Source organism: Chiloscyllium plagiosum, chromosome 2, assembly GCF_004010195.1.
Source record: "Chiloscyllium plagiosum isolate BGI_BamShark_2017 chromosome 2, ASM401019v2, whole genome shotgun sequence".
Taxonomy (NCBI): domain Eukaryota; kingdom Metazoa; phylum Chordata; class Chondrichthyes; order Orectolobiformes; family Hemiscylliidae; genus Chiloscyllium; species Chiloscyllium plagiosum.
In genome coordinates, this window is record NC_057711.1 from 127,422,423 (window position 1) to 127,439,985 (window position 17,563).

The following is a 17,563-nucleotide window of genomic DNA, read 5'->3' on the forward strand; positions in this document are numbered from 1 at the left end:
CCAAAAAGATCAAATCTACCATTCTGCCCTCATCAATCCTCTTTGTTACTTCTTCAAAAAAACTCAATTAAGTTTGTGATACCTGTTTTCCCACGCACAAAGCTATATTGACTATCCCAAATCAGTCCTTGCCTTTGCAAATACATGTATATCCTGTCCCTCAAGATTTCCTCCAACAAATTGCCCAGCACCACACTTCAGGCTCACTGGTATATAGTTTCCTGGCTTGTCCTTACCATTTATCTTAAACATGTTAGCCAGCATCCAGTCTTCCAGCAACTCAACTGTGGCTATCGATGATACAAATATTATCAGTAAGAGGCCCAGTAATCGCTTCCACAGCCACCCTCAGAGCTATCGGGTAGACCTGATCAGATACTCCTACTGCATGAGTACTCTTCTAAGGATTCATTTGATCTATCCCTCCTATGCCTGATAAAGGCTTCCTTCTTTTTTCTTAACCAAACCTACAATTTGTTTAGTCATCCTGCATTCCCGATACATAACCGCTTTTCCTTTCAAACTAACAGGAATATAATTTCTCTAGACCCTCGGTAGCTCATTTCTGAAGGCATCCCATTTTCCAGCCATCCCTTTATCTGCCCCAATTAGCTTTTGAAAGTTCTTGCCTAATACCATTAAAATTGCCCTTTCTCCAATTTAGAACTTCAAGTTTTAGACCAATCCATCCTTTTCCATCACTATTTGAAAAATAATAGAATTTTGGTTGCTGGCTCCAAAGTGCCTTCGCACCGACTCCTCAGTCACTTGCCCTGCATTCCTTTCCAAGAGAGGTCACGTTTTGCTCCCTCTCTAGTGGTTACATCCACACACTGAATCAGAAAATGTACTTGTACATGATTAACAAATTCCTGTCCATCTAAATCGTTAACAGTATGGCAGTCCCAGTCTATCTTTGGAAAGTTAAAATCTCCGACCATAATTACGTTATTATTCTTACAGATAACAGATATATCCTCATAAATTTGTTTCTCAATTTCCCCCTGACTGTTAAATAATAGAATCCCTACAGTGTGGAAACAGGCCATTCAGCCCAACAAGTCCACACTGACCCTCTGAAGAGAATCCCACCTAAACCCATTCTACATCCCACTCTACATTTACCCCTAACTTACACATCCCTGAACACTCGGGGCAATTTTTTGCATGGCCAATTCACCTGACCTGCACATTTTTGGACTGTGGGAGGAAACCTGAGCACCTGGAGGAAACCCACGCAGACACGGGGAGAATGTGTAAACTCCACACAGACAGTCACCTGAGGTGGGAATCAAACCTGGGTCCTTGGTGCTGTGAGGCAGCAGTGCTAACCACTGAGCCACCATGCCACCCCATCTTAGGAGAATGGAAACCTGAAACAGATACAGACAATACTGATGAAATTCTGGAGGTCTGGCAGCATCTGTGGAGAGAGAAATAGAGTTAATATTTTCAAGTCCACTGACTATTCTTCAGAACTGACAGAATACAGGAAAAAGTGGTACTTACCTTGATGGCAGGGGATAGGGAAGGGAAAGGACCGAGTGGATAATTGGAAATGGAACATTTGTATGAATATGTGCGCATGAGAGAGATAAAAAGAGTGAGGAAACGTTAGGCAGACAAAGTGATATTTGATAGTAAGCCTGGGGTAGGTAGGTGTTAGTGAGGATGATGAGTGGGTGAAAACGAGTGAAAGCAGCCCATGTTATGACAGGACCTGGGGTACATGCTCTAAAAATTATTGAACTCCAGTTTGTGTTCTGAAATGACATGCTGCTCTTCCAGCTTGCACTGAGCCAGAAACACTGCAGCAAGCCTGAGACAGAGGTGTTTGGTCAGGGAACATGATAGTGTGTTGAGATGGCAGGCAGCTGGAAGCTGGGGTCATTTTTGCAGAGAGAATACAGGCATTTTGCAAAGCAGTCACCCAATTTGTGTTTTGTTTCCATGTTGTGTAGGCGACAGCATTGCAAACAAAGAATACAGTTGACTAGACTGAGTAAAGTGCAAGTAAATCACTACTTCACCTGAGAAACTGTGTCTGGGGCTTTGGATACTGAAGAGGGCGGAGCTAAATGGGTAAGTTGTGCACATTCTGTGATTGCTTGGGAAAGTGCTCGTGGTGGTTGGCAGTGGAGGAATGGATCAAGGTGTCCAAAGTGTTGGGGATGACTGGAACAGGTATTGCCAGATCCGCTGAACTTCTCCAGCAATTTCTGTTTTTCTATCTTGTCTAGATGGGTTTGATCGCAGCCAACCAGCATATTTTCTATTATTCAGACCCACTTTACATCTCTAACACTTCATTCCTACCATTTGTACTGCTTTTGTCATTTGATCTGGGTGTCCTAAATATCTGTTCCACTCACTTCTCCTTGCCCTGTCAATATCATAAAACCATCACTTTCCAGCAATTCCAAAGTTATCACTTGACCCGAAACAGTAATTCTGTGTCTGTCTCTCTCCCCGTAGATATGTCTGATGTTCTAGGTGTCTCCAGCATTTTCTATTTTTATTTCAGATGTCCAGAAACCACAGTATTTTGTTTTTTCCCAATATATAAATGCTAAGATTATCATCAATACTTAGGTCACATTTCAACTTTGCTGCCTCAGTATCTTTGCAACATTGGCATGATGTCTGAAGCAAAGTCTGGTAAAAAGTCCAACTGATGGGCAGTACCAAGTAATGCACAAGAACTCTAAATCACAATTGCTGGTAATTGGATTATTTCTGTACATTTAGATGTCTTCTTGTGCAGTGGAAACCTATTACTTTTTAAGCCTAATCATACACCTAATTTTGCACAAAGTGCATCTTTAGCATTGAAGTTATTCACCAAGAGAAAACTTTGAAAGGTACACTGAGGGTGATTTGAGAAGCCTATTATTACGTGAATTCAAATCTGGTAATTTGACCAAACCAGCGGTCAAATCTGGGCATTCGCACTCTGTAAGAAATGAGCTCTAATGAACAACAGGTTTAAGAATTGTGTCATGAGGGAAATATAATTTTAATTACTCAATATTTAAAGCCTTTGTTGTGAAGGCAGTTGTGGTGATCTTTCATGAATCAATTGGGAGAGGGAGGGTCCCACAGGTCTGGAAAATGGCTAATGTAACATCATTCATTTAAGAAGGGAGGGAGGCAGAATACAGGAAAGTACATACCAGTTCGCCTGGCCTTGGTCTTTGATAAGATTTTAGAGTCCATTCTTCAGGATGAGAGATTACAGAGTATTTTGAAGTGCATGGTAAAACAGGCTGAGTCAGCACAGCTTCGTTAAGGGGAGGTCATGCCTAACAAATCTCTCAGAATCCTTCAACGAGGTAAACAGCAAGTTAGACAAAGAAGACAGAGTTAACCTGCTCTATTCAGATTCCAGAAGGCCCTTATCAAGGTGCTACACAGGCGGCTGCTAAATATTTAACAGCCCATGGTGCTAAGGGCATGACACTGACATGGATAGAGGCCTGGAAGAAGGCAGAGTGGGATAAAAAGAGGTCTTTTTCACTGGCAGCCAGTGACTAGCGGAGTTCCACAGGGGTCAATATTGGGATCATAACTATTCGTACACTAATGATCTGGACAAAGGAACTGAGGGCATTGTTGAGAAGTTGACAGATGATACAAGGATAGGTGGAATAAATGTGGGAAAGTGAATTTATGCACTTTGGCAGGTACAGTAGAGGTGTAAGCGTTTTTAAATGGGGGAAGTCTTCATAAACCTGAAACACAAAGGGATTTTGCAATCCTAGTTCAGGATTCTCAAGGTTAATATAGAGGTTCAGTTGGTAGTGAGGAGGGCAAAAGCAATGTTAGCATTCATTTTGAGAGGCCTAGAATACAAGAAGAGCAATGCACTGTTGAGGCTGTAAAAAGGCTCTTGTCATGCTGCATTTGGAATATTGTGGCTGTTTGGGGCCCCATACCTAACGATGTGCTGACGCCTTGGAGTGGGGGGTCCAGAGGAGGTTTACAAGAATAATCCTGGCGATGAATCACATGCAATATGAGGAATGGTTGAGGACTCTGGGTCTGTACCCGCTGGAAATTAGATGGATGATGGGCTGAAATTTCATTGAAACTTCAAAGATACAAGAGGTCTGGATAGAGTGGCCATGGAGAAGATGTTTCCACTAGTAGGAGAGACTAGGACCCGAGTGCACAGCTTCAGAGTGAAAGAACAACTCTTAAGAACTGAGATGAGGGTGAATTTCTTCAGCCAGAGAGTGGTGAATCTGTGGAACTCATTGCTGCAGAAGGCTGTGGAACCCAAGTCATTGAGTATATTTAAGACATTGATGGGTTCTTGATTAATAAGGAGATCATGGGTTCTGGGAAGAAGGCAGGAGAATGAGGTTAAGAAACATATCAGCCATGATTGAATGACAGAGCAGACTCAAGGAACCTAATGGTTTAATTTTACTCCTATAATTTATCATCTATTCTTACAAATTTGTTGAATGAGCTTTATATCTTCTCACTAAGCATGTAATTTCAAGAGTCATTGTTTCAAAATTAATAATATTGCTTTCACACTACTCAGTTGACTGATAAAGAAAAGCCTTATTATGTAGTATTGTCATTAGATAAATAACTAATAGAAATGTAAATAATTGAGCAAGTTTTCAAAATAAAATACTAGCAAAGAAATCAATGGTGGGTATTTGTGGCAATATCAGCTCTACCAAAGTTGGGCATAATTTATTTTCTTGTGAATGCTGAGTTCTTACATTTTATATTGTAATTATTAATTGATGCTTGTTCATCAAAAATTTGCTTATAATTATTAAAAAAACAGTAGTTCAATAAAAAATGCATCATGAGGCTTAGCAGTCCTGACTGTACATGGTTTCAGCTCAGGTAAACACATGAAAATTTGAAATTTCTATTGTTTTAGTTAACACGAGCATTCATTTCAGAAAATTAAAAGGACTGAATACTGAATCAGCAGCATTAATAAAGGTACAACATAATTCTTGAAAATAACATCATGATTGGAAAACAATTCTGAAGTCCAAAACATATTCTGTAGCTTTTATCAAAAAGCATTGCAAATCAATGAATGAAAAAGAAGTTATGTTAGTTAACCCTTTTATGAAATGCAACGCAGACTTCAATCACTGCTCAAGTCATCTTCTTCCAAAACCCAGATTGTGCATGTTATGAGCCTCCTTCCCACAAAGCTTACAGGCTGCCTTTTTCTTTGTTGAATGTGGACCAGGGAAAAAAAATTAACAGTGGAGTCTTAGGTACTCAATGCCCTGAAACACAATCTTAGAAAATTCTCTAAGTCACCTTGTTACAGACACAAAACAGCTACTTTGATACTTTCAGCAGCTACACAGCAGTACTTTCCATCCTCAAAAGGTAGGATGTGCATACGTATCATTAACTGTTCCTGGAACCCACGATGAATGTGCCTGGAGAAAGTTTGGTCTGCTCTTAGGCATATACTGTCAATAAATGTAATTACATTGCTAAAACACTAAAAATCAGTAAATTGTATTAATTGTAGAGATGATTCCAGCAGTGCAGCAATCACCACTAAATTGCTGTTGCATAACTGCAATGTTCTGATCATCAATGAGGTAAATCACTACACATCAGACATATAACAGGCAAAACAAATTTAGTTTGGAGTCCAAAGAGTTTAGCAAGTAGTCAAAAACAATACAACCCTTTTTAGAAAGTGAAATGATGTTATGCAGATACTTTATTATAAATAGGAGTGTTCTCAAATGATTTGTTCTAAGCTGAAGGGGTATTTCAGGATACAAAGCTACAGGAATGAAGATACATGCCTACTTGCAGCATGTTTCCATTGAAGAAACAAGGAGTCATCTAAAGTCACTGTACACAGTATACAGAATACATACATTTTCAGACATTTAGAGCTTGGTCACCAGTACCTGTAATCTCGTGAGAGTATATTCCCACATAAAAGTTTTAAAAGCAAACATACAATCATACTTTTGTTCACATAGTTTTAAAAAATACTGCAGATGCTGAAAGTCAACAATTTAAAGTCTGAACATAAATTAAAAAGTCTAGAATAGTTCTTTCCCACTTGAAGCTTAAAGCACTTTTGTGGCATTATTTCCATCACATCAGTTTTGAATTCTGAGTTTGATTCTGACATGTGAAGCACTTTTATAAAGCCTGCAGGAGGAACATGATTGACAGTACCCTCAAGTGTTTTGAATTTCCCCAGTTTTAGGCAAAAAGATCAAAATAATCCATTTTGAAAGCATTTTCCATAGGATGCTAAAATATTCATAAATTTAATTCACCTTAATGCTTTGAAAATCTTCTTTGGAAGAGGCGACTTGGAAACAAAAGCATAACAATGTAAAAATGTGAGGTAAAACCCTTTGAGAGAGTGTCCTTGAATGTCAGGATACAGTTCTATTGTATCCACCATTTAGATGTTTTTCAAGCCAGAGTTCTGCCAATTGCATTGTTGATCCAAATGTACTTGCTTTGGACCCTAAGCACATCTTGTATTGCTTAGGATCTATATTGGGATCACAGTGAACAGGGTGGTAAACGTGGACAACACCAATTTCTTGACTTCTAAAGGCATTCAAGCCAACGGAGATGACTTTTGTAAAAAGATCCACATCTTCTAGTCCCCAACCTTGAATGGAGGTATCAAACCCACCAACATGCAACAAATCACTTTTGTATATGCAAACTATTCCAAAGCCATAATCCCGCCAGAAACCGGTCTTCTTTGTGAAAACAAAGTTATTATCATTTACTGGATTGCCGCCATAAACTATTTTTGGATCATATTGACTAAAGATTACAGGAAAATAAACCTGTTCTCCCTGAATTGTATTGTCCCTACACCGTTGCACAAAGTCTGGAGTAAATATTAAGTCGATATCACAGAAGAGCAGTAAACTGTTATTATGAAATGAGGAAGAGCCCATTTCTAGGGCTAGGCCTCTTGAAAATTCCCCTTTCATAGGGAGAATGGTCATATCTGCTTTAGGATATTTCAGGTTAAGCTCTCTCATTAACTCCATGTGCTTGCCTTTCTCCGGGTTTGGATCAGAATTGAACAACAATATGAATAGTTTTACATTCTGATTTGGAATAAGGCAAGTCTTCTCAAAGTTCTCCATGAACCGGACAAATGTCTCATATCTTCCAGTGAGAGGGACAAGGATGTGAACTTTCTGATCATTTCGTTGTTTAAGCTCTTTGGTGATCTCTGTGAATTGGAATGGCGAGAAGATCTTCAGTGAGTTTGAAAGGAATGAGAAAGACTGAGAGTCACTGTTTATGCTGTCTGCAAGCTCTCTGGCATTAAGTTCTTCAGCTTCCTTCATGAATGCTTTACTGAAAGATTGTTGAATGTAGGCATGACGTCTTACAGGAACAGTCACCTTTCTCCCTTTGTGTTTCTTGTAAAGTAGCAACAGATCCATAATGTATTCTGCTCCATGCATTGGGTTAACTCTGCGATAGCCATACTGAATTTCTTTAAATTCTATTACACGTCCTCTGGTCTTAGAGTTCCAATTGATCATCTCCATAACCTGCATTATAGTGTCATCCAGTGCGGCACGAAGCGCACTGTTGATACCCTGACGAGGGATTTGTGTTTCCACCATGCTAAAAAGATGTTTTCCAGTAAGGAACTCCCATTCAAGGACCTCATTCCTGTCATGAGGCTGGAAGCGCATAAAGGATGGCATCATTCCAAGTTGCTGATCTTCCTTACGTACTTCAGTGTTGCTGAGTTTGCTCATAGAAACACTTTCTCGATGCAATTGAATGGTTCGATGACGTAGTTCTGAAACTTTACGAGTCAGCAAGTAGTTATGTAATCTATATTGATAATCAGGCCTTTTGTTCGGGTGGAGTGTTATCGCATTATGGATCTTGCTGTTACGCAAATCCTGAATATACCCCTTCTTGTTGTGTTCATAGTTTTCATAGAACAATTGTTGCATCTGAGGAATTGAAAAACACTAAATGTTACTTTACTGCTGAAGCAAAGTAAATATCAAGATAATTTTATGCATTGACATTACACAATATTTATGAGGGTAAACACAACCTTAAAATAAGTAAACAAGAAACAGAATAAATTCTCAGAAATGATCATTTCTTGGTAAAATTGCAAAGAATTTGTTAGACACCCACTGTAATAGTCATTGGCTGTAAACATGTTTTCATACCGCAGAATAAATTGCCTTTTGTGGAAAACTGCTGTTTTAACCATGCCACAATCTGCAACCCAGGTGATAATTTTAAGGGCTTCCTGCAAAGCTATTTACTAACAGAATTCGATACTCATGGCAGCAAAGATTTTCTGTCAAATGGGGAAATCCAATCAATATTTTCTACAACAAAGACAGAAACTGCTAGAGGACCTCCCAGGTCCAGGAACAATAGACAGAAAGCAGAGTTAACATTTTGAGTCCAATGACTCTTTTCATAACAGGTTCTTTCACATGCACTTGACCAATATTTCCTATGTGTTCTTCATCTATACTGGTTTCATATTCACATGATTCATCTTTATTTATTTTTTCCATCTAATTATATAAAGGATCTTGATTTTAATTACAATCAATAGTTGCACTAACAGATAATTATAATATTTTCATTTAAAAATCTATACAATTACGTCATTCTGTTTGGAAATTAGATAACCTTGAATAAAAATCCTGCACTCTTTTCTTGATAATTCAGCAGCTGAGAGAAGAAACATCACAGACGAAAATGTAGAAGCATATATCAGCTAGTTTGAATTGCATGACTGCCCCTACCAATTCCTGGAGTGTATTTGAATCTAGAACTTCCAGATCAGAGGCTGAGGCTATACCTTTTGAGCAACAGACCCCCATTTTCTCTGGTGTTTGCTGAAAAATCTTCAACTATGTTCTGGCCCCAACTTACATGTTTGAGGTACTAACCCCTACCTTAGGTGTTTGACCACAACACTTGCAGAGACCAGGGACAGTTTGAACCATCATGAAGATATATGCCTAAATTCATGGTAAACATTGTTTAATACATGCAAATAATATAAATACCTCCAGGCATCTTCCATCATTCTCTTATTTGTTTAGGGTTGGTGATGTCACTGGCCAGTTGATCCTTAGTTGCTCTTTGAGAAGTAAATAGAATCCTAACTTCTCCCCTTTTCATACCTTCATTTATACCCATCTTACATCTCTCTACCACCATCAGCAATGCATTTGGCCTTTGCTCTGGGTACTCTGTCAATCTGTTCCACTCACTCTAGATTTTGTTGAATTCAATTTTTGCATGTTTTTATACATTTTCAGGAGGTGGGCATTGTTAGCTGGACAGCATTTATCATGCATCTCTAATTGAGAAGATGGTGGTCAGTTGCCACTGTAGACCTTTTGCTGTAGGTAGGCCCACAATAGTGAGGCAATTCCAGGATTTTGACCCAGCAACAGTGAAGGAACGGCGATATAGTTCAAGTTAAGATGGAGAGTGACATGGAGGGGAACTTGCAGGTGGTGATGTTCCCATGTGTGTGCTGCCCTTGTCCTTCTATATGGAAATAATCTTTCCTAGGTACTCTGGTGAATTTCTGCAGCATCCTGTAGATGGCACACACTGCTGCTACACTGAGTGTTGGTAGTGAAGGGTGTAGTGAATGCTTGAGGACAGCTGAAAATTAAGTGGGCCGCTTCTATCATTGAAGGTCAACGAGTGATCATTAGATTCTCTCTAGTTGAAGATAAGCTAATCCTATCACCTGGCATGGATGTTACTGATCATTCATCAATGCAAGTCTGTGTATTGTTCATGTCCTTTTACGTTTGACACTGACTACATTGATGCCTGAAGAATCAATAGTTGTGCTGGACATTATGGCTGATGATTGCCCTATCCCCGCTTTTAACCTTAAGATCATTGATGAAGCAAGTGAAAATGGTTGCGTCTAGGGCACTGTCCGAAGGAACTCGGGTTCTTGTGGAGCAGTAATGTCCCTGCCTCCGGGTTAGCAGGCCTGGGTTCAAGTCCTACATGCTGCAGTGGTGTGTCACAACAAGTTCATTAAAGACACTTAAACCAGTCAGGCCGAATAGCCTGTTTTCTGCTGTATTCTCTGTCTAACTCCATGAAGAACTCCTACATTAACATGTATGATTCTAAACAGCAGAGTTTTTCTCCAATTTGCAAAAGTTCAGTTCTGCCAGGGTTCCTTGATGCTACACTGTCAAATGGAGCCTTGATGTCCCTCTCACTTCACCTATGGTGAAAACTCATATGCCCAGAACATAAGTCTGGGGGGGTCGAAGTTACTGGTCCAGTGACATTACTACTATGTCACTGATTCCCCAGCTCATTACTCAACAGCAATTTCAGAAGTGAGAGGCTTGTAATAATGTATTAGTGTGCTTTATGTTTTAAAAACTCAGGGGAGTCGTCAGTCATTAATAATTAATATCCAGGTTCTCTTACGACAAATTACCATGAAGTGTAACAGGAGTCTTTTTCTGGCATTGTCTTGTATCCATTGCTGAAATATGAAAGCCATGAATAAAGTATCAGAAAGAATCTCAAAAAAATAATCCACGTGCGATTGACAAAGATCCTTCATAAGTTTGTGCCTTAACATTTCAGCAGCCCCATTAAATCTCTTGACATAACTAATATAATTATAGTGAAGCTCACTCAGTGGAATGTATCCAAACTGTTACATTTGTTCTGTTTTCATTCATTGAGGTAAGGAGATGAGTGAAAGAAATATGGGGTTTGTTCTCCCATTTAATGCTTGTGCAGTGAATGACTTCACAGAAACAAAGTTTGGATCTTTTCCTTATTGCAGTTCTTTTCCACAGCTTGATAAAAAAGATGAATTGGCTAATTACTACATTACTGTGTATAAATGAGCATTGCTACATCACTGTTTCTAAAAATAAACCTCAAATAACATAAGGCTATGGAAAAAGTTTCTTTTACCCTGTTATAATTTAATGAGGATTAAAATAAACATGTTCCTCAATTAGCAGTATTGCTATATGCAACCAATTACACTAACATATTAAAAAGCATTTTCCAGACCACAATATATTTAATAGTTTCATGCATGTCTGCAAATCATACAATATCTTACCTAGATACTACTGCTCAGGTTTGAATGGCACATTGACAACTGACATTAGGTACATTAAGTCCTTCTATCAGGTAAAGCAGAATGCACATGAGCACCTCAAATTCATAATGGGGCAGAAATGTGATGAAGGACATTAGGTCAATGAAAGCATATTCTAGTAGCCTTGCTATTCTCTTCCACCATATGAATTGTGCAAGAAATCAACAACCATCTGAAGAAACTAGCTCTGCCTTTGGTAGCATGTTGTAGCTAACAAAGTGTAAGTGTCTGGTACGGTTTCCTGGGAGTTCTCTATGTGTCAAGGAACATAATAATCTCAAAAGAAAACTGCCGATCATTTGAAAATTTTGAAATTGTTGTAAATAGATAAAATTAGTATATTTTAAGGATTAATTGGTTTATGGTAAAGGTAATGCACATTTCCAACATTACAACAGTGACCACACTCAAGGCCCAGTGGTTATGAAACAATTATATAAGTTGAAGTCTTCTTTTTAATTCATGGAGCACTTTTGGACTCAGGATATTTTATTCTCTTACAGACAATTCTTAATAAAATACATCCATGGAAAATGGGCATTGTTGGGTAGGTGAACATTTATAGCTCACCCCTAACAAAGGGTTAGTGATGATGGCTGCCTTTGTGAATGGAAAGCTGATTGTTTCATACATCAATGATTTAGACTTGAACATGGGGTGCCACAATTGGGAAATTTCCAGATGACAGCAAAATTGGTCATGTAATAGATTGAGGATTGGCTGTCTAACAGAAGGCAGAGAGTTGGGATAAAAGGTTCTTTTTCAGAATGGCAGCCGGTGACGAGTGGTATCCCGCAGGGTTCAGTGCTGGGGCCACAGCTGTTCGCATTATATATTAATGATTTGGATGAGGGAACCGGGGGCATTCTAGCGAAGTTTGCCGATGATACGAAGTTAGGTGGACAGGCAGGTAGTACTGAGGAAGTGGAGAGGCTATAGAAGGATCTAGACAGGTTGGGAGAGTGGTCCAGGAAATGGCTGATGGAATTTAACGTGAGCAAGTGCGAGGTCTTGCACTTTGGCAAAAGGAATAAACGCATAGACTACTTTCTAAATGGTGAGAAAATTAATAAAGCCAACGCACAAAGGAATCTGGGAGTGCTAGTCGAGGATTCTCTAAAGGTAAACATGCAGGTTGAGTCCGTGATTAAGAAAACAAATGCAATGTTGTCTCTTATCTCAAGAGGGTTGGAATATAAAAGCAGAAATGTACTACTAAGACTTTATAAAGCTCTGGTTAGGCCCCATTTGAAGTACTGTGTCCAGTTTTGGTCCCCACACCTCAGGAAGGACATACTGGCACTGGAACGTGTCCAGCGGAGATTCACACGGATGATCCCTGGAATGACAGGTCTAACATATGAGGAACGGCTGAGGATACTGGGATTGTATTCGTTGGAGTTTAGAAGATTAAGGGGAGACTTAATAGAGACGTACAAAATAATACATGGCTTGGAAAAGGTGGATGCTAGGAAATTGTTTCAGTTAAACGAGGAGACTAGAACCCGTGGACACAGCCTTAGAATTAGAGGGGGTCATTTCAGAACAGAAATGCGGAGACATTTCTTCAGCCAGAGAGTGGTGGGCCTGTGGAATCTATTGCCACGGAGTGCAGTGGAAGCCGGGACGCTAAATGTCTTCAAGGCCGAGATTGATAGATTCTTGTTGTCTAGAGGAATTAAGGGCTACGGGGAGAACGCTGGTAAGTGGAGCTGAAATGCGCATCAGCCATGATTGAATGGCGGAGTGGACTCGATGGGCCGAATGGCCTTACTTCCACTCCTATGTCTTATGGTCTTATGGTGCAGAGGGTAGCTGTAAACTCCAAAATGATATCGATGGATTGGTGGCATTGGCGAATAAATGGCAGATGGATTTCATCTCTGATAATTGGGAGGTAATACATTTAGGGAGGTAAAACAGTAAAAGAGAATACACGATAAACAGGAATATACTGAGAGGGGTAAATGAAGTGAGAGATCTTGACATACAAATGCACAAGCCCCTAAAGGTAGCAGTACAGCTGGATAAGGTTGTAAAGAAGGCATATGGAATACTCTCCTTCATTGACAGAGGTACAGAATACACAACTAGGGAAATAATGATGAATCTGTAGAAGACGCTGGTGAAGCAGCTGCATACAGTTCTGGTCACCATATTATAGGAAAGATGCAATTCCTCTGGAGAGTGTGCAGAGAAGATTTACCAGAACGTTTACCAGAAGAATTACGAGACAGGAGAAACCGGTTTCCCTTGGCAGAAAGTTCAAAAGCTAGGGGCCATTGATTCAAGGTAAGGGACAAAACGGTGGCTCAGTGGTTAGCACTGCTGCCTCACAGCACCAGGGATCTGGGTTCGATTCCAGCCTCAGGCAATAGTCTGTGTGGAGTTTGCACATTCTCCCTGTGTCTGCGTGGGTTTCCTGTGGGTGCTCCGGTTTCCTCCCACAATCCAAAGATGTGCAGGTCAGGTGAATTAGTCATGCTAAATTGCCCATCGTGTTAGGTGCATTAGTCAGAGGTAAATGCAGAGGAATGGGTGTGGGTGGGTTACTCTTTGGAGGGTCAGTGTGGCCTTGCTGGACTGAAGGGCCTGTTTCCACACTGTAGGGATTCTAATTCTAATTAGAGGGATCATGAGGAAAAGCATTTTTTTTTAAATGGAGAGGGTGGTAGGTGTCTGGAATTTGCTGCCTGAATAAGTAGTGGAGGCAGAGATGTTGAACTCTTTCAATAAGTACCTGGATCTGCATCTTAAGTGTTATAAGCTACAGGGCTATGGGCCATGTGCAGTAAGATGGGATCAGGAAGGGTCTGCGTGTGTCTTTGGGTGGGCATGGACATGATGGTCCAAATGGACCCCCTTTTGTACTGTAACATTTCTATTGTTCTAACTGCTCTTGAGAAGGTGGTGATGAGCGGTCTCCTTGAACTGCTAGTCTTTGGGGTTGATAAAGGGTGGAGCTGGAAAAAGCACAGCAGCTCAAGCAGAGGAGAAGGAGAATTGATGTTTTGGGCAGCATGTCATTGTTAGGGTGAAGGAAAAGCTGGCAGGTTTAGGGATCCCTGGCTGAGGCTGTGGTCAGGAAAAAGAAGACGGCATACATTGGGTTCAAGCTATCGGGCTCAAGTGAATCCCCAGACAACTATAAAAAGTGTAGGAGCAAACTGAAGAGGGAAATTAGAAAAGCAAAAAGAGGGTATGAGATGGACCTGGCAGATAAGGTTAAAGATAACCCCAAGAAGTTCTATAGCTATATTAAGAGTAAAAGGGTAGCTGGGGAGAGAATAGGTCCCGTTAAAGATCAGCATGACCATTTAGGTGTGGGGGAGATTGTTAATGAATATTTCTCCTCAGTGTTTACTAAGCAGAGAATCACAGATGCTAAGGAAATAAGGGAAACAAGTGGGAATGCATTGGACTGCATACATACCAGAGAGGAGGTGTTTGCAGCCTTAAAGTGCATTAAGGTGGATAAATACCTTGGTCCTAATTAAGTCTATTCTCCCCAAAGCCTGTCCACTATCTACAATTCACAAATCAGGAGTGTGGGAGTCGCGGGAAGAAATTGCAGAGGCCCTTGCAGAGATTTTTGCTTAAACTTTAGTCACTGGTGAAGTTCCAGAAGACTGGGAGGTGGCTAATGTTGTTCCATTGTTTAAGAAAGGTAGCAAAGAGAGGCTAGGGAGCTACAGGCCAGTGAGCCTGACATCAGTGGTAGGCAAGTTGTTGGAGTGGATATTTAGAGTAAGGACCAACCAACCAACCAATATTTGGACAGTTAAGGCCTGATTAGAGATAGTCAGTATGGATTTGTGCACAGGAGGTCATGTCTGACAAATCTTTTAGGGTTTTTTTAATAGGTAACCAAGAGGATAGATGAGGTTAGTGCAGTGGGTTTTGTCTAGATGGACTATAGGAAGGGCTTTGATAAAGTTCCACACGCAGGCTAGTCATGAAGGTTAGGTTGCATGGAATCCAGGGAGAGCTAGCTAACTGGATTCAAAATTGGCTTGATGGTAGGAAGCAGAGGGTGATTGTTGAAGGTTGTTTCTGAGACTGGAGGCCTGTGACTAGTGGTCACAGGGGTCGGTGCTGGGACCTTTGTTATATTTACATATGTGATCTGGATGTCAATGTACCAGACACGATTAGTAAGTTTGCAAATGATACAAAATTCAGAGGTATCATTGATAGCAAGGATGTTTATCAAAAATTACAGAGGGATCTTCATTAGATGGGAAAGTGGGCTGAGGATGGGCAAATGCAATTCAATACAGAGAAATGTGAGGTTCTGCACTTTAGAAAGTCAAATCAAGGTAGTAAATGGTAAGGTCCTGAGTGTGTTGTGGAACAGCAGGACCTAGGAGTACAAGGACACAGTTCATTGAAAATGGCATCACAGGGAGACAGGGTGGTGAAGAAGGCATTTGGTGTGCAGGCCTGCATTAACTGAGGCACTGGGTATAGGAATTGGGATATTAAATTACAGTTGTGTAAGTCATTGGTGAGGCCGCATGAAGAATGGTTTGCAGTTTTGATCACCCTGTTAGAGGAAGGTCAAAATTCAAATGACACCAGGATTTTTTGAAATTGCAAATTTTCGGAGCTCCGCTCCTTCCTCAGGCATGGTATAACTTGATGTCAATTGATTTTTGACCTGGTCCACCTCAGTCCAACTCCAGCTTCTCCACATCATGTTAAAGGAAGGACATAGTTAAACTGGAAAGAGTGCAAGGAAGATTTACAAGGATGTTGCTAGGACTAGTAGGCCTGAGTTATAGGGAGAGATTGACCAGGATAGGACTTTATTCCTTGGAATGTAGGAGAATGAAGGGTGACCTTAATAAGGTGTATAAAATCATGAGGGGTAATGGATCAGCTAAATGTTGATAGTCTTTTTGCTAAGGATGGGGAATTGAAAACTAGAAGGCAAATGTTTGGAGGGCAAGACATTCCTGGGGGAAAGGCAATTATGATGTGATTAGACAAGATTTAGGATGCATATGATGGGGAAGGAAACTGCAGTGGATGGGCACAACAGAAATGTGGAGCTTATTCAAGGAACAGCAACTGCGTATCCTTGATAAGTATGTACCTGTCAGACAAGGAAGACATTGTTGAGCGCAGGAGCCTTGGTTTACTAAGGACGTTGAATCTCTTGTCAAGAGGAAGAACGCTTATGTTCGGATGAGAACTGAAGGCTCAGTTAAGGTGATTTAGAGTTACAAGGTAGCCAGGAAAGACCTAAAGAAAGAGCTAAGACGAGCAAGGAGACATGAGAAGTTGTTGATGGATGAGATCAGGGAAAATTCTAAAGTTTTCTATAAGTATATTCAGGAATAAAAGAATGACTAGAGTAAGATTAGGGCCAATCAAGGACAGCAGTGGGAAGCTGTGCATGGAGTCAGAGGAGATAGGGGAAGTGCTAAATGAATATTTTTCATCAGTATCCACACTGGAAAAAGACAAATGTTGGATCTTCAACATACCACGACAATATTTATCATGCTCAGTCAGCTCCTTTTGCAGTCTTTTTACCAGAAATTACTGCAACACTCTCATAGGAACACATATCTGCTTAGACTTGGAAGCATGTCAAGTCTATGCATAAAATCCCAAATGATTAAATGTTGAAATAAAGGACAAAGATGTCCTTTGTCTAAGTTTTAGCATAGTTCGGGTCAGATGTTGCTGTAAAAAATGGCTGCCAGTAAATGAGATAGTTTAATTTCAACTGAAGTCAGAACTGACGAGGCTTAGTCAGCTTTCCATCTTCAAAAATTAGTTTAGCATCTTTAATTTGGTGAAAAAATAAATTATAACAGAAAACCAAAACAATATCAGGATATTTTTTGGTTAGTATCCTTTTTAGTCAACAGAAGCTCAGGCTGGATGTGTACATCTAGGGAGCCATGATTTTAAAATAAATGATCAATACCATGTGGTAAAATCCATTTTAGGCAACGCACTGCAAAATGGGCTCTAACAAATTGGCAGCCTCTTCACATTCTGCCCTATTTCTTTATCTATGGAAAAGAAAATCAAGCATGAAATAAATGATGTTGCCAATATCATATCAGGGCAGAGGAAATGACCTGGGAGTTGCAGTGGGAGAGGGACTCGCTGAGATTCTTGTAGAGAAAGGAGCAAAACTTCTTCAAGGCAGGCATCCTTGCAAGAGGATTCGCAGTAGGGTTAAAATCAACTAGGTAAAAACAATGACTGCAGATGCTGGAAACCAGATTCTGGATTAGTGGTGCTGGAAGAGCACAGCAGTTCAGGCAGCATCCGAGGAGCAGTAAAATCGACGTTTCGGGCAAAAGCCCTTCATCAGGAATAAAGACAGAAAGCCTGAAGGGTGGAGAGATAAGCTAGAGGAGGGTGGGGGTGGGGAGA

The 17,563-nt window shown here is 40.3% G+C and overlaps 1 protein-coding gene across 2 annotated transcripts in view; it reads right to left on the reverse strand.

The window, feature by feature from the left end:
- Positions 1 to 5,704: 5,704 nt before the first annotated feature.
- The window catches only part of LOC122563823 (chondroitin sulfate synthase 1-like), a 312,921-nt gene continuing 301,062 nt past the window's right edge, over positions 5,705 to 17,563 (reverse strand). Inside the window, exons 2-3 of one of the 2 annotated variants that reach the window (XM_043718017.1) lie at positions 10,481 to 10,528; positions 5,705 to 7,973 (exon numbers count right to left, since the gene is read on the reverse strand). In XM_043718017.1, coding sequence (XP_043573952.1) covers positions 6,402 to 7,973; positions 10,481 to 10,528 — 1,620 coding nt within the window. In that variant the 3' untranslated portion in view covers positions 5,705 to 6,401. The remainder of the gene's footprint in view (positions 7,974 to 10,480; positions 10,529 to 17,563) is intronic. The other variant, XM_043718022.1, reaches the window with a different exon arrangement.